Consider the following 18,231-nt stretch of genomic DNA (forward strand, 5'->3'; position numbering starts at 1 on the left):
ATTCTTACTTAGATTTAGGATTCCTAGATTAAATACCATGTGAAGTTTTTTTGTTCTTTGTTCAGCTTAGCTTTTGAAAAGTTAATCAGTGATTAAGGTAAGAATGACAAATAATGAGTGATTAAATATGAGTTTGATCAACTTTTGAAAAGTTAATCAGTGATTAAGGTAAGAATGATCAAATCTCACCTTATATAAATGGTGCAAATAACTCAATTCTTAATATGACTACATATAATTTTGAGTTAACGAAAGTAGTGTTTTTCAGAAATTGAGTTGCAAATTTGAGGGTTGCAAATTCATATAGTGCAGAAGGCAAAAGCCCCATCAATTTGATAGTTCAAAATCAATTTTAACAAAAATCAAATGGGCATTCTCAATGATCTCTTATTTCTTTTTAGTCTGTTCATAATTTATAGCCACCAAAACAGCTATCACACTACCACTCATAAGAGAAATCTATATTCTCATGCAGAAATATAATTAAGGGAAGAGCAAGGGAAAAAACAGACTAAAGGAAAACCAACACTGAAGCACCAAACAACACAAGTATGAGTTGGTGAGTTCTGAACTCATGATCACAAATGCCCTCAGAAAAAACTTAGTCCTCTTTCCCCAACAGAGTGAGAAGGAACTTCTTGTAATCCCCTGAAATTTCCTTGGCAATGGCATGCTCAAGAAGAACACTGTTTCTCTTGTAGTAAACCTCTGAGACTGTTTTCAGATCCTTCTCAGCCCTGCTCACAACCACACGGGTGAGTGCATCCTCATCAGTTCCAACCTTCTTGATAGCATTTCTCACCACCTAAAAAAAATCAAGGTGAATCATGGTAGATATTGTCATGAGTTGGTTGGTTTTCAACATCATGTTAACAGTTTCGAAAGTGAGTTTATTTTCATGACATCAACAAATTCAAATATGTTATAGGAGAACATATAAAGGGTCAACTCTGTGAAATGCATAGGACTGTTATCTTGATGCAACAACCCAAATTTTAATGATGAAAATACCATGAGATTGGATAGGACAATGAGAAAAAATGTGAGTTCAAACATCAAACCTTTTCATAGTACTTGAAATGATCATTGATGGAACGGATGGTGGTGTGCAATGCCTTCTCAAAATCATCAGATCCTTCATCCACCAGTTTCTACAATCATAAGAAATATCAAATACAAGTTCATAAAGTAAAGCATCTAAACTTTTATTTACTTCTCTTTTGAATGGCATACATTGAAATTATTATCATAACTTTGGTGATTTGCCAAAAGGACATAAAAGGATTTGGTATCTCCTTACCTTAGAGATGGAACCTCCATGGATCTCTCTGTAACGGTTGAAAGTTGCAACCAGTTGAGTCTTGCTCCTTGTAGTCAAGACCCTGATGGCCTCTTCATAGGAACTCTTCTTCTCTTTCACAGCATCATGAAGAATTTCAGCCTCATTTTGTGCCAATTTTGGATTTATCTCATCACCAACATACCTGAATGAGGTCACCAACCCCACTAGAAGCTGTTCAATATCAACCACAAAAACTCAGATCATAAGCACCATAACATTCCATTTACTCACAAAGTCAGAAACTTGTACTTACAAATTACAATGGATCAAAATCAAACCTGTGTTGCCGCATGTCTAATTGAAAATCCCAAAAAACCACAAAGCAGAATTTACATCTAATCTTATATTTGATTACAACAGAAATATTGAAAAGAATTGGTCAAATAAAATTTTCCAAGATAAAGTGAAGCAAAAGTTCAGATCACATGCACCATAACATTCCCTTCACTCAAAATTCAGAAACCTTACCTAACTACATTGGATCAAACCTTTGTTTCCACATGTCCAACAAAAAACCCCAACATACTACTGAAGCAAAGTTGTCATCTATTTGGCTACTTACCCTTCACTCTTAAATGTAACTAGATTGTAAACACTGAACAAAAAGTGATCTTTAAGAAATTGGTCAAAAAAAGACTCTTGCTTTTTCAAGACAGAGTGGATCAAACATGTATTCAATGCACAAGAACTTGCCTGGCGTAGAGGGCCAGTGGTATGTGCTGCAAGATCTTCTTCCAAAGAGTGCTTGTAGCGGTGGAGATAAGCACGTCTGACAGCCAAAAGCTCTTCTGGGGAGTTTATAGTGGCAATTTCCACAATGACATTGTAGTTTTTGCCACTCTTGATGGCAACATTGGCCAAAATAGCATCACGATCTGCAGGTTCCAGTATCCATCGGTACACAGCTTTCTGTTCAGTACAATTAACACAGTACAGAGTTCAGAGTTAAATTAGCACACACGAATTTCAAAAGGCACATGGAACACTAACAAGAACATTTCACACTGAAGGTACCTCAAAGTCTCCTTTGATCTCAGACTCCAAGCGCTTCACAAGATCCTCCTGGTAAATTTCCTCATAAGCTCTTCTGATTTGTTGCCTCTGATGAACAGTTCTATGACCCAAAATTGCTATTATAGTGTTCTCATCAGTACCCCATCCTACAAAATTGAAATCAATCGATCACACTCATTCCAAACACCTATTTCAAAGACACACACAAGTTCATCGGGTTCATCACTCCAACAGATTACCCTCCAATAAAAAGGAAAAACACTTCTAATTCAACACTGAAATTACATGGTCAATCAATATTAGATCACAGTTTTCTCATCCTACAAAACTGAAAATCACTTTAACTCACTCACTTCAAACACCCTTTGCAAAGATTTATAGAAGTACATCAGATTCAACACTAGATTACCCCGAGACACACAAAAAATGCACTTTTTAGTTTAATCAAGTTAGAAAAATTGTCATAGATCTTCATTAGATGAAATATTCAAAATCAACAAGATCATGAACGAGTATGATCCAAACAACAAAGGGGATCTTGATGATGATAATGATGGTTATAAGCCACCTTCAAAAGACTTTCTGAGAGCTTCAGCATCTTCTTGGGGAGAGTGGTTGCTGGGGGCAATAAGGGTAGCCATAGATGAAAGTGTGAGTTCTCTAAAGTGCTTACTATGATGGTGTGATGAAGAAAGCTATGCTCACATACTTTCTATTTATAATAAGGTATGTGTACACAATAGCTTATACATGTATAATTTTTGCTGTAATTTTTCTATTGGGATGAGTAATATCTATCTAGTACCAATCCAAGCCTTGAAATCCGATAAGGTTTGTGGCTTTTTTCAGACAATAATTTATTACATTGATTTTCTTTCCTTTTCTCTCATTCACACTGTGTTCAAACTCCAAGGCCATTTTGGCATTATGTCATCATCTGCAGAAATAGTTTATTTACTGATGAAATTTTCTTTTGCCGACCCATCTGTGATCAGATCAATGCCACATGGAAGGTTGATTTGATTCAAAGCATAAAGTATAATTGTAATCATGATAATGATGTGGCACATCTAGAATTTTCTGTGCTGTAATCAAAGTTCTTAATTTGCTGTTACTGTTAGGGAGATAAAATAAACACCATACATAATTCATAATTGCTTGCCATCTTTTCTTAATCCTTAATTATCCTTGATTTGCAACAATTAACAAAAGAGATCACTGAAAGGTTCAAAAATAAAAATATAAAATTATTGAATAATATTTAGTTAAAAATTGACTTATTGAAAAGTGCAGTGTATCTGGTCAAAATGATGTTTAGATTCATAGAGAATTTTCATTATCTCACATGCAAAACGAGTTTCTGCAGATTGCTTTTATTTAATATATATATATAATATTCTAGGAGTCCCATTTCATAAACTACTTAATATTTAAAATTTAATTTAAATTTTTTGTTATAAAAAAAGTCAATATGTTTTTAGATAACTTTTTTCGTACATAGAAAGTTAGGTACGAAAAGATGAAAAAAATGACCTAAATATAGGAAAAAATTGCTAGATTGTACCAAATTATTTTTTAAAAAATGATGTTGGAAGCCACGAGTTTTTGTTTCATCTTTAATTTCTTAACTTATTTAACTTATTCACAATTAAAAAAACTTAAAATTCTTACAAATTCCTAAGTAAATTGTTTTGTACCATGAACATTTTTACTTCTTCAGTTTTCCCCTTCCTCTCCCAAAACTTAATAAATTCTCAGTAAAGAAAACTTCATAGATTCTAAAATTAAAGGCTAATTTTATTAGTTGAATATATCATTTTACAAATTTTATTACCTTATTTTTTTATATGTTTTATTATCATATTTCTGTTTTTTACCTTCTAGGAATCGTCAAATATCTAAAGTCGTAGTAGTGTCTGAATTTTTATTTATTTTTTAAATAAAGCAACTGCTAAAATCCTTGATGATGATAACATACAACTCAGAACCTAATCTGGCATGACGTGTCCATAAAAAAAGGTAATATATATATATATATATATATATATATATATATATATATATATATATATATTCTAAGTTAAGATTACAAAGAATTTATGTTTTATTTGGATTTGAAAGTAGATTTAATAGAATGGAAAATTAAAAGAAAAAGAAACTGATTAAGAGTAAGAGAGTAAAGAGAGAGAAAAATAAAAATGAAATATATAAAAATTTGTTAGTGACTTAATAGATGTAATAATTTTTAAAATTATAAAATAATATGTTTATAAAATGATTAAATTGTTCTTGTTATTATAATTTTTTTAATTAATTATTAAATTATAATTTTATTACTAATATTGATAATAATATTATAATTATTTTTAATTATTTATTATTATAAGTTCTTAATCTTTTTTAATATTTCATTTATATATTATTATTAATTACTTTTACTTATTATTTCATTACTTTTAATTTTTATTTTATTTTTTAATTACTTTTATTTTTTATTATCGTTATTTTATTAATATTTTATTATATTATTTATGTTATCGATTACATATTATATTATACATAAGCAATTATTTTATCTTCTATCATTCATAGAAAAACATAAAATAAAAACCAAATTTTAGATACTAAAATAATTAGTTGCAATAGTAAATAAATTAAAGATCATTTTAGAAATTAAAAAAAAAATTGTTTCTAAATTAGTTTCTATTATTGTTAAATAGTTTCTAAATTGGTATCTAATTACCAACCAAACTTTTAACTACCAATTATTTAGTTTTTAAATTTGGTCTCTAAAATTTTGGTTGCTAATTAGATACCAATTTAGAAACTATTTAACAATAATAAAAACTAATATATAAACTAATTTTTTTTTTTAGTTTCTAAAGTGGTCTCTAATTTAGTTACTATTGCAACTAATGATTTTGGTCTCTAAAAATTTGTTTTTATTTCATGATTTTCTTGTAGTATATATATAACATTATTTCATCAATTATTGTTATGTATAATGTAATTAATTATTTTAAATTTTATGGGAAATTTTATTTAATATAATTAATTATGACATAATTATTTGATTATTTAAATTTTAATATATTGTGATGTAAAAAAAATAGTAATTTCATGAATGTTATATGTATTTTCCTTTTTCATATCTATATATTGAAATAATTTTCGTTTTCCTATCATAGTAAACTATATATCTTTAGAAGCAATAATTAATCTTATTGTTTCAACATAAAAAGAAAAACAGTTAATGGATTGTAAAACTTGTCACATGGTAGGTACACACTAATTAAGAATGTTTTTGTTTGTTCAACTAATCTTGTTCGAATTTTCAAGAACCTAAGTAGTTTATTCATACACATCACCTTTTCATTTTCTATTTCAACATCTTTTTACTTTTTTTTTGTTTGATTAATTGTTTTTCTCACACTTGTTTAAATCGAAAATAAATGTATAAGAAAAAGAATGTAAAATGAACTTGATTCGAAACTTTATATATATTTTACAAGAGAAAAAAAAATCAACTTTTCATAATTCATAAAACATGGAATCTTGAGCTTTTCATTTTTCTTTTTACTTTTTTTCTAACTATTTTATGTTGGGGCCTCCTCGATATTCAATAAGACACTGTCTGAACAAATTAAGTAGCTTAATTGATTGATTAAGAACACACTTGAATTGAATAATCACATATAAAAAATTTAATTGTTTAATGTGGGATGAAATTATATAAATTACAATACAACCACCATTCATAGTTATATGAAAAGTGTTAGGAGTCCCACAAAGTTACATACTTATATTTATAAGGTTTTAAGTTATAAGTGGTGGTTTAACATTCTTTAGTATCGAGGTTTTCAACTTATGTGTGAAATTATATAGTTACGGGTGATTTGATAACAGTTCGATAACGAATGATTAATAAGACTAGTAAATTCTTGTTAGAATAGATTCTAAATAAATCTGATATCATATTAAAAGATGAATTTGAATTATAATTCAACCTTATAAAACCAACTTATAGGGTAAGATTTGAACATACTTGTATTTTTTTATTAGTAAAGAATAATTAAATTAAAAAGGACACTCTAGGGATGTCTTGCACCTACTTATATATTATGAAATGTTATTATCTATAGTCAATATGAAATCTGCAATACGTTGGTGTCGAATCATTCGATATTTTCAAATAAAAAACATGACAAAAAAGTGATAAAGCAAACTCTACACATACAAAATTGAAAAAAAAGTATGAATCATTTATGAATAATACTTAGAAAATTAAAGAAAAATATGAATCATTTATGAATAATATCTTGGAAGGACTTGTGAAGAGCCAGATCATCTTCACTAGTTGAAGTTAAGAATGAAACATCAAGAGTAGCCATTGTAGATAACTAGATTTGGTTGTGTTTGTGGTTAATTTAAAGTTAAGGAAAATGTGTTGATGGATTGTTAACTATGGTTATGGTGATGTTATGATTTATAGGTATATAGTTGTTTCAGAATTAATAGCTACATGCTTTTTGAAATTTGGGTGTTACTTATTTTATGTGTAAATTAATTATTGCATACGTTAAAGAACCCTAAAAAACTGATGAAGAACAAATGAAAACGCGTGATGGAGGATTCTCACCACTTCTACAAGGATTGAGGGCAAAACGTGAAAGGTTTAAGTAATTGGATTAAAGTGGATGGAAAAAAATCTCCATTTTAACATTAAATCATAATTAATCTACTTGCTTTTTTTAATTTTGGAAATTTCAAATCAATGATAGAATTAAAATTATTATATATTTGTAAAATTGAGTTATCATAAAATTTATAAACTAACCAAATATTAAAGTTATTTAAAGTTTATTTTAATCAAGTTAATTGGGACTACTCATTCCTATTGAACTCCTTTTTATAAGAATGAATTAGTTATAAAGTTCATTTAGTGAGATTTAGTTTATTTTAAATGATTTATCATATTAAATACATTTTCTAATATTTAAATGGAAGATTTTTCAAAATTATCAAGATTAGTACTCCTTATATAATTACTAACGTAAATGTAAAGTATTTAAAACTATTTACAAAAGTATTTAAAATTAAAATTGTATTTAAAATTAAAATTGTACGTAGGTTCTAATGGTTGTCATCTAAGAGATCTATAAATACATACTCTTCAGAAAGTACAATATATATAATTCTATGCTCTTAACTTTCATATTGTTAAGCATTTATCCTCATATTTGTGGTGTTCCTACTGACGGACCTTCATTCTCTCCTTGATCGGTTAACATTACCAAGCTTGGTTCATAATGTAGTCATCTTTTCTCCACCTCGGAACTCTCTTAATCCATTTTTGGTAGGAATATTTGGCGTTCACCGTGGGACCTGGGTAAAACTTTTTCTAGACCACAAGATTTATGGTTTTGATGAGAAATCAATCTATCGCATCTTTGTGCTCCTACTGACTTAAACATTGAAGAGTCTTTTGCAGGTGGACCTCCTTTATCTCATTGCGCTCGGTCAACACTACAAGACTTCGTCAATAGAGAAGTCATCTTTTCTCCACCTCGAAACTCTCTTAATCCATTTTTGGTAGGAATAGAAACATATAATAATTTTATTACTATAATATCAGTTCTTTAAATTAATTATTTTGAATATTTTAATTTGTTGATGGACTTATATGCACATCAAATATATAGAAAGGGGGAGTTTCAATATCATTTACATATGATACTACATTGTTTCTTCATACAACAAATGTAATGCCTCTTTTCTAGATCTACAATACAACCTATGTAATTATGGAGTCTAGTATTTTGTCACTGTGTTAATTTTCACCATTACTTGCATTAGGTTTCCTTATGAACAATGATAATGTGTTGTAATCTCATCTTTCATCTTTGGATAATGCACTATCAACTAGACATGTTTTTTTTTTCTTGTACTCCATGTTTATTAGACATATCTTCTTAGTTTTTGAATGTTGAAAACAAACAGGTAAATAGAAATAAAAGTTTTAAAAACTGAATATTTATTTAAAAATTAGAAAATATGCATGAGTGTGTTGAAAAATAACTTAGTATAATTTTCTCAAACTTTATTATAGTGCTCAAACATCGCAAGTAGTAATGTTAAACAGAAGTACACATTAAAGACAATAGACACATGACTGATAAAAGCACACTCAGAATTGGAAAATTAACCAAATCATAGGCCAAGAAACCAACAACATAAACAGATACAAAATATGTTTCAATGTCCTTGGCTAGAACAATCACTTCAAACATCCTTCCCCAACAAAGTGAGGATGAATTTCTTGTAGTCCCCTGAGATTTCCTTGGCCACTGCATCCTCAAGATGAACACTGTTTCTCTTGTAATAGATCTCTGCAATGTTCCTCAAGTCCTTCTCTGCTCTTGAAACCACCACACGAGTGAGTGCATCCTCATCAGTTCCAACCTTTTTCATTGCATTGCGCAGAACCTATACATCATAGTATATTATAAATAAAGAACTGAGATAAAACAAAGGAGAAAAAGGAAGATAAAGAATATGTGATCAGAGTATAATAAATGCTTCAGAAAACATCATAACTGTTGGACACAAAATCTAATTTTGAGTTGGTTTTCATGCAAAATTTAGATACATTACTATAAGTAGTGTTGGTGTTGTTTTTCTATCAGAATTGAAGTTTCACTTCAGTTTTTATTGGTGAACAAACACTTGTGTCATCTAAGCTTGTTATTTAAATTCAAATATTTACATAAATGAAGTTGGTTATTCATGAAAATCCTGACATGAAGCACAAATGTAAAACATTTGGAAACATGGATCATAACAAAAAAGGTAGAGTGTAGCACATACCCAAATGAAGTTTATGATTGCTAAAATTCAAGATTTCAACTAAAACATTGTAAAGTTGCAAGCAAGCAAATAACATGATTCTTTTTAAAATGGTGACTGATATACTTAATGCAGAAATATAGTGGGAATCTGACCTTTTCATAGTACTTTTTGTGGTCATTGGTACATCTAATAGCAGTGTGCAATGCCTTCCTGAAATCATCAGATGCATCGTCCAACAATTTCTGCAACAAGTAAATATATACACACATGTCAATTATTTATCTAGTGTTTTTTTTTTTATCAAAGATCTACTAGAAAACTTTGTATGTTGTACCTTAGTTATGGAAGTGCCATGATCATCTCTGTAGCGGTTGAAAGTTGCCAGAAGTTGAGTCTTGCTCCTTGTGGTAAGGATCCTAATGGCTTCTTCATGGTTGCCTTTTTTCTCCTTGATAGATGAATGAAGAATATCAGCTTCAGTCTTTGCCAATCTTGCATTAATCTCATCACCACCATACCTATATGAGGTCACCAACCCAACCAACAGCTGCATAAAGCCAACCAACCACAAACTCATTAGTCAAAACCGTTAGCATGCACCTAACATTTCATCAAGCATGCACTTTTGACCAAAGTTTTAAAAATGGTTCTAAAGATCTTTTTATTAAGAAGTGAACTTTAAGTCTGACTCAATCTTACAAAACTGACTTATAAGATGAGGTTTTCATGTGGATGTAAGATCTCCAACAGTTTTTGCTATTGTATCCATTGTCAATATAATTGTGATCTCATGAGTCATTTGATTGCAATCAGAGTTCTAAAATACTTTTATCAGCTGTAATTTCAGTCACAATAACTTAGAAAGAGAAGAATGTTTCATACTATCCTTCAATCAGTATTATGATGACACACAGATGAATGACTTGCTATATGAGGTGACAAAACCAGAGAACATATATAAGTTATTCAAACTATATGAATCATGAAAGGAACAAAAACATGTTATGAATTGGGATGGTGAATTGACATGGTGTAAAAAGATTATTCACCTGGCGAAGATCACCAGAGGTATGAGTAGCTACATCTTCTTCCAAAGATCGTTTGTAACGGTTGTGATAGGCACGCCTAGCTGCCAAAAGCTCCTCAGATGAAAGCACACAAGCAATTTCCACAATCACATGATAGCCCTTGCTACCACTCTTGATTGCCACATTGGCCAAAACAGCATCACGATCTGCAGGTTCCAGCATCCAACGGTACACTGATCTCTGTTTTGTTGTTTTGTTCACACCCCATGTTTCAAAATCATTAGGCTATATGTCACAAAATCATGTGATGTTCTAAATTGTGTTCTAGAATTAGTTTTAGCTTTGATCTCAATATGTTCAGAGCCATGATTTCAGTCATCCAATTTTATCTTGCAAAGCCATGATTCAAACTCGATTTTAGTTCTTAAACTTGCACAACTCCACACTAATTGATCTACACACTCTGAGTACAAAGACTAAGATCAATTGTAAGAGAAATCAAGGGACTCAAAACACATTTTATCTTGATTATTTTTACAATGGTTACCTCAAAGTCACCAGTTAGTTCAGATTCTAGGCGTTTGAGGAGTTCTTCTTGGTAAATTTCTTCATAAATCTTTCTGATTTGTTGCCTCTGATAAACATTTCTGTGACCCAATATTGCAATAACAGTTTTCTCATCAGTTCCCCATCCTGCAAAGTTCAAAACCATAGATATCAAATATTGTATTTGCCAAAAGTTACATCATATTGATGATCAACTATTTCTTCTTAAGTAGACACCAAAATTTACATTGAATTTTGTAGAAATGGTGGAAGGAAGGACTGAGGCACAAATGTTTCCATCACAGAATCAGAATTCTTCATGGATTTTCACCATGGCAAGAAAACCATAATAACAAATTGGTAAATAAATAAAAAAATTCCTTTTTTTTTTAATTTAAGGAGAATGGGAAGAGAAATTAACCTTTAAAAGCTTTGTGAAGATCTTCTGCATCTGCACCAGGTGAAAAAGTGATGGGAGCAATGAGGGTAGCCATTGTTGATTATTGTTTCCTCAGAAAGGTGTTGGGTATGTTAGAGTTTGGTTTCCAACTCCTATATTTATAGTATAATTAATACACTACTATGCTTTTTTACAGTGTCCAATTTTATCTTGTTTTATTTTCAATAACAGTATCATTAATTCCAATTATTAATCTCCCAGAAAAGTTTACCTATTTTTCTTAAAAAAAATTTAAAGTTTACCCAGAAAAGTTTGGTTAGAACAATGCCAAGAGGGTGTCACTGTCTATATGAACCTTCTTATGTACTATGAACAGCCTATAGCTACACAGCTATGTACTATGCTTTAACTGAGTCCAATTTGTTAAGAGCAGTGCCATAATCTTTAATTGTGCTGTCTTTTTTGACCTTAGAGCACTGGGAAATTGAAGAATCATGCTGCAACATTAATCCGATTTATTGGTATTAAGTATCACACCAATGTGTTGAAATGGGATGGATAAAAAAGTAAATAAAAAATAAAAAATAGCACTTTTAAAATTTTATTAAAAAGGTCAAGGAAAGAAAAAGAACACTCATCGTTACATTATATTTTATTCACTTCAATTATATTTATAACTTTTATTATAAATGTTTTCTTAACAATATATCCTAAAATTATTCTTTTTTAACCATCATATTTGTAAAAACTCTTAAATATAATTTACTCGTCATAATATTATGAAATTCATAATTATTTTATAATGTTACACCAATAAACATGTCATCTAATATCTCTATCATTCTTTATACACACATCTAAAATTACACGTCTAAATTCAAAGAATACAACTTTTTTTTTTCATTTTAATGTAAGCAAAACATTTTTCTTAGAATATGAGAAATTACACCTTTTAACAGTCTAATGTAGAACTTTTTTTAAAATTCACATCGATTAGAAATAAAAACATTTTATAATATATAAGTGAGTGCAAATATCACATTATGAATCAATTATATGAGATTGAGTTAGATTTAAAGTCTACTTCATAGTATGATATCAGAGTCATTCAGAACCTATCCTAATAAAATTGTGTTGGTCTTATCAAACTCTAACTATCGGACTACCACCTATAAATATATAGTCTCACACCTCATAGTATATAATTAGGTATTGTTCCGATTTCAAGTCCGAGAGATAGTATCGCTAGGGTCAATCACTGCATTTAAGATATTGTCCGCTTTGGAGGTCGATGTTCCGTCACGATTTTATCCTTAAAAGACACCTCAATGAGTTGGAAGAGGGAAGAATATATAAACTTTCCTGACCTCACTTTGTAAGTCAATTTTATATGATTAAATTAGACTTAAAATCAACTTCTTAATAAATTTCTAATGTCTTAAGTGATTATGTGTGATTTGAAAAAAAATAATTATAGCCATATAAGCACTCAAAATTGAGCTCTTAATTTCTGTCTCAAGAGCCTGAAAGTGACAAAGAAATATTGAACTATATGTGATATTGGAGATTGGTTTCTTCATAGTCCCAAATGAATTAATATTTATATTACTATTGATTCCTAGTTGTTATCGCCTTAACATGATCATCAAATCTCAACGTTACTTTTCATGAGATGATTATTTATTTTCTAAGTGCATCAAATGTTAACTAATAAATACCATTCTTTGTCATTAAGAAATACATTTTAAACTTTAGAAATTGCGATTAAACGTTGCAAAGAAACCTAAAGTAGAATTTGATTCTTTGCTATAACTGGCATGACTTCCAACGCATCAAAAGACAATGAAACATGTTATAAAGAAAAAATAAAACATGTTATAAAAAAATATTAAAGTGATTCATTAAATAACATATAGATTTGTAATTATAATTATATGTTATTTATAGTTATATGTTACGAATAGGAATATTTAATTATATTCTGTACATAATTTATATTACACAAGAATAAAATATTAAAACAATTTAAACGGTGACTAACACGAACATTAAATTACGATTAAGAAATAAATTTTAAGTTTAACTCAAATTTACAAAATTGGTTTTTAAGGTAAAATTTGTAATCACGTATGTACTATCAAATGTCATTGTCTTTAATCTTTTCAACACACCCCATTACGTTAAAACCTGTCAACTCGTGTGTGAGACTATATATTTATGAATGGTCTGATAGGAACCGATAGCGGGTGACACAATAGGTTGAACAAACTTTTGCTAAGATAAACTCTTAATGACTCTAATATTATCTTAAGAATTCGACTTTAAATCTAATTAAACCTTACAAAACCAACTTATATAGGATTGAAATTTACACCCAGTTATAACCTTATTTATTATTTATAATTAATGTGAAATTTTCAATAAGTTTTAGTAACTTGGATAGATATTTATGGATTTTGAACATTGTAATTGATTTTGGTCATCAACAAGTAATCAAATTTCAAAAATAATTTTTAACTTTTTTTGAGTTCTCAACCAACAATCAACAATTCTCCACCTTTTGTTGAGAAAGTTGCGTGTAGTGTGCATCATGTTACGTTACAAAGTAAAAGTCCATTTTGATGAATACTTTATTCATATTTTGCAGTTTTCATATGAACACGAGGCATACACATGAAGCGAGGGAACACGAGCATCTTCACATTCTTAACTTATATTATCTTAGGGAAACACATGTAGGTTTTGCATTCTTTTATGTTGAAAAACATAGATAAATTGTGGAGTTGTGTTGTTATTTTTTATTTGAAGAGTTATGTTGTTGCTTTTTATTGACGAGACTTCACGGTTATATATTTTATCAAATAATAAAATGATTTTAATTTAAGAAAAAAAAATATCTAGTTAAAAATATACTAAAAACAGGTATGCAAAATGTAAGGACTTTGTGTGTTTTTTAATAAAAAAATATGAAATAGTTATAATTAAATTTAATTTATGTTTAAGTTTTTAATTCTTTAATTTTGTAATTGAGTTATGTGTTGATTTGTGTTTAAGTAGAGTATAGTATGCAAAAATAAACTTGGACTTTAATATTAATGTTGTTTAGTACACTTCGAAATATCATAAACAAAGTTGAAAACCTTTCGGACATCTGGATTGAATACCACTCTAATTCTCTGACTGAGTATACTTAGATAGGTTAGATTTAAGATGACTTAAGCATAAAGTTAACGATGAATTTGTATCTCATGTCAGACTAATACAAGGATGAATTCTTATTCGAGATAATCTAGACCTACTACCACGAGGGTTCAACTCATATATGTGAATAGTTGATCGATATCAAGTCAAAGTATGCATATAATAACATTTATTATCCCTAACTAATGAATACCAAATACTTGATCGTGTCGAAGAACTTTTTGCAAGTACTTCATATATCGACGACCGAGAACATAAAAATGTTAGACACCAACACCAAAAAATCTAAAGAGTATGAGTGATTTGGAGAACAGAAGAAAAGAAAATGGAAATTGTTGAAGTTAGAAATTGTGGAAGTGGTTGCACAATCCTTTATTTCTCTTTTCTTTATATAACAAAAGCTACTCCTTCTTTCTCTTTTCTTCCTCCATGCATCCTAAAATCAATTGTCCTCTTTCTTCTTCTTGGTGACCTAAGTATGCAAGCTAGTTGGGAAGAAGAATATAATCTCTTGTTTCAATTATTGACATTAGTATTCATATAAATAACTATATGTTAATATGCAAGATATATATTGTTACGCTAAATTACAAGTGATCAATATTAAATTATTTTGAACAATTTTATGTACAAGACTTTTGATGTGGATAATCTCTTATTTCTCTATAAATAGGTTAGGTTCCGAAATTATAATTGTTAAAGAAAATTAATTAAATCCCTGCCACCATAATTGGCCGTTCATCTGTCTAGTGAATAATGTAAGGTACAAACTTTAGATTATAATAATCTAATATTATAAATGTTTTAGATTTTAGAAGCAAAGAGTGACTCCATGGCCCAATGGATAAGGCGCTGGTCTACGGAACCAGAGATTCTGGGTTCGATCCCCAGTGGAGTCGTTAAACATCTTTTGTTTTCAAATTTTCTGCTCAAGTTATTAACTACTTTTTTTTATGTTATTTATTATTGAAGTATTTTAATAATTAATTTTAAATAATTTTTTATAATTTTATCATTTAAGTAATTGATTTTCTAAATTCAAATAACTACTCACAATAAAAAAAACTACATAATACAAAAATTTACCAACAATAAAAAATGGACGATATTTACATTATTTATACTTTAATAAATGAAAAACATATTACATTTATTAGAAATATTTATTTTTATAATTATTTTAAATAAAAATATTTTATAATTTTATAACATACTTTTATTTCAATGATTATTATGTATAACTATTAATAAAGAAGAATACTTGTAACTTATTCTCGAACGGGTTGGAATCAAGAGAGTGATTTCCTTCTTTCTTGGTCGGTCGGTCTACTCTTTCTTCTCCCCTCTCGAATGAGCTTTTTGTACTCCTCTCCATTCTCTACTCCTTGTTTTCGTGGGTTTCGGGGGCTCGGATAGTACCTGCAAAAGGTACTCCGACACTCGAGTGAGATTTTGGTGTTCGACACTTGGTGTTATTAGTACAGAATAATGACATTCTTGATTCTTGAAATCTGTGCTTACTTATATGATTATCATGAGCCATTTGTTATTGGGTCATATTAATGATTTTGGTCGTAATTAAGAATATATTACCTAGTGATTGATCATTGATTAGTCTCATTAATCCCCTCTGAGTGCGATGGTTTCAGTCATATAGGTCGACCTTGACTGAGTGCTGAGTCTTTTAGTCAGTCGTACGAACTCGATCGGTACATAACTATTTTTAGTATACATATTTGTTTACCAATTATATCATTATCAATATGATTTATCTTATTATCTTAGGCAACAAATAGAACGTTTAAGCATCACCACTTCAGAAAAAAGAGAATCAACACTAATTTTTGTCGTTTGAGTATTCAATATGATGCTTGAGCAACAAAACTCCCTAGTAAGAGAGAATTCATATGACTTCTCTTTCGCTTAACTTGAATGTAAGCATTATCGCTTGAGTAACACTTAAATGCTTAAACAATAATGCTTTATCTTAACAAAAAATATCATCGTTTGAACATCTTTAGTGACCAATCAAATACTCATAAGAATAACATATCTTTAATTCTTTTCCAAACAAATTTAAATATATATTTATTATTTTATTATGTACATCCTTGGTGTATATAACTTTCTCATTTTTGGTTTCGCAACTCAAAAGACATTCTCACCAACACAAATAATAATACAAACTTACACAATATAAAAATATAATCACACAATTTTGAGTTAATCAATAACTTCAAATCTCAAATATGGTACCTAGAGTTTCATTTCCAAAAAATATCTCAGGGTAGTTTGTATTATTGAGAGGTGACTTATATATAATAAAACTCAAAACTAGAATCTCCAACCTCCCCATATCACACATAAATACTTCAACAAAACTTAATAACACAATCTAAAAATCAAAACATTACTACTAGTTTAATAGAAAAAAAAAATATCTTTGTCTTCAATTGATAAATGTAGAAGGACTACAAAACTCCCACATGTGAAAGGAAAAGAGAAATTCAAATGTAGTTAAACTAGAAACACATCCAAATCAAAATTCTAATTAATATATGATCATCTATATACAACTACCTTATAAATTGTGGAGTTTAATCATGAAAGTAATAAATGACGAGGTCAACAATTTTAATTATTTTTAAAGAATTTAGAGTTTCATAATAAATTAATAACATAACTTTTTTAAATCTAATTATAACACTTTTTTTTACAATGCTATTTTATTCTCCATAACTTTATTTTCTTAAATCTAAATAATTTAGTTCACACAAAATAAAAATTGAAAAATAAATATTTTTCTATGCAAGAAAAATTAAAACATAGAAATTGTACTGTCTTAAACTAGATCAAGGATGTGGTATAATGACACTTTGTGATACTGATATGAAAACAAAAGTATAAGTATCAAGTGAAGTCATGTCACCTGTACTTGCCCCTTAGGCATCATGATTTTTTGGACAGAGGATTCTTTGGATGATCATTGTGTGTCGGTCTCTGGGGGTTGCCATGATCAAACCTAACAACATTAACGAGAATAATAATTCTATTACCAAGATTTTTAGGAGTCATTGAACCCTTATATCCAGGAACTTATTTTTTCGAGTACCTTGAACTTTCTGGTCTCTCAAATTATTTTTCTAAATACGATAAATATGATACAAATAGGATTGCAAAGACACTTGAATTCACTGGATTAAAGTCAACTAATTTTGAACAAGAACAAAATGACTTTCATCGTGGTACTAGGTAAAACTTCTCCTACCTCCACAAGATAACAAATAGGAAATACTTTTTTACAAAATAATAGTTTTTCCTATCCACAAAGAATAAATAAAACAAAATGACACACTTCAGGGGTGTCTCAACCCTTATACAGAAAATGACCAAGGCCAATATGCTCAACACCTGACCCCCACACAACCACCTGACTCTACAAACCACCAAACATAATCCTCAAAGGAATGGTAGACCACATCAAAATAATTCAACATCTATCCTAACAGAGTCCTTATAGCCAATCTTCAATCAAAATACTACAAAATACAATACAAACAAAACATCCCCTAAAAAAAACCTACTCAAAAGTGTTTCCACTTTCTTCAAACCTAGAAAACTTTAGTGTGACATCATGAGAAACCAAAGACAAACAACTCAAACGAAGGAAGATGACTATGCTCAAACCTTGTAGCAAATCCTAGATACCATATATGAGTTATAACGCGAGAACACAAAAACTAAAAAATGAGCAAAAAAGACTTAGGTAGACCAAAAAAATAAATGAAAATAAAAGTATAAATATATATTAATGAGACTCATTTTATTTTTACTTTAGTTCAATCTCCTAT

At 29.2% G+C, this 18,231-nt stretch overlaps 1 protein-coding gene and 1 non-coding gene across 2 annotated transcripts; one reads left to right on the forward strand and one right to left on the reverse strand.

The window, feature by feature from the left end:
- Positions 1–350: 350 nt before the first annotated feature.
- On the reverse strand, positions 351–11,345 carry LOC137829591 (annexin-like protein RJ4). Its single transcript, XM_068636433.1, has 12 exons — positions 11,201–11,345; positions 10,781–10,926; positions 10,255–10,473; positions 9,540–9,752; positions 9,358–9,447; positions 8,653–8,842; positions 2,925–2,999; positions 2,357–2,502; positions 2,036–2,251; positions 1,301–1,513; positions 1,062–1,151; positions 351–805 (listed from the first exon to the last, which is right to left on the reverse strand). Exons 1-12 carry the CDS (start codon positions 11,271–11,273, stop codon positions 602–604), a joined length of 1,875 nt encoding a protein of 624 aa, XP_068492534.1. The 5' UTR covers positions 11,274–11,345; the 3' UTR covers positions 351–601.
- A 3,861-nt stretch (positions 11,346–15,206) lies between these two features.
- Positions 15,207–15,279, forward strand: TRNAR-ACG (transfer RNA arginine (anticodon ACG)). Its single transcript has one exon. It is a non-coding gene; the product is annotated as a tRNA-Arg (tRNA).
- Positions 15,280–18,231: the final 2,952 nt, after the last annotated feature.

This window comes from Phaseolus vulgaris, chromosome 11, assembly GCF_000499845.2.
Source record: "Phaseolus vulgaris cultivar G19833 chromosome 11, P. vulgaris v2.0, whole genome shotgun sequence".
Taxonomy (NCBI): Eukaryota; Viridiplantae; Streptophyta; class Magnoliopsida; order Fabales; family Fabaceae; genus Phaseolus; species Phaseolus vulgaris.

What these genes read in the sequence shown, in the direction of transcription:
- LOC137829591 (XM_068636433.1), bottom strand. Translation starts at nt 11,273, where the DNA reads ATGGCTACCCTCATTGCTCCCATCACTTTTTCACCTGGTGCAGATGCA. An exon ending in AGATCAAAGGAGACTTTGAG is followed by an intron (nt 2,252 to 2,356) that starts GTACCTTCAGTG and finishes TGTACTGAACAG; the next exon opens with AAAGCTGTGTACCGATGGAT. An exon ending in ATTTCAAGTACTATGAAAAG is followed by an intron (nt 806 to 1,061) that starts GTTTGATGTTTG and finishes GATTTTTTTTAG; the next exon opens with GTGGTGAGAAATGCTATCAA.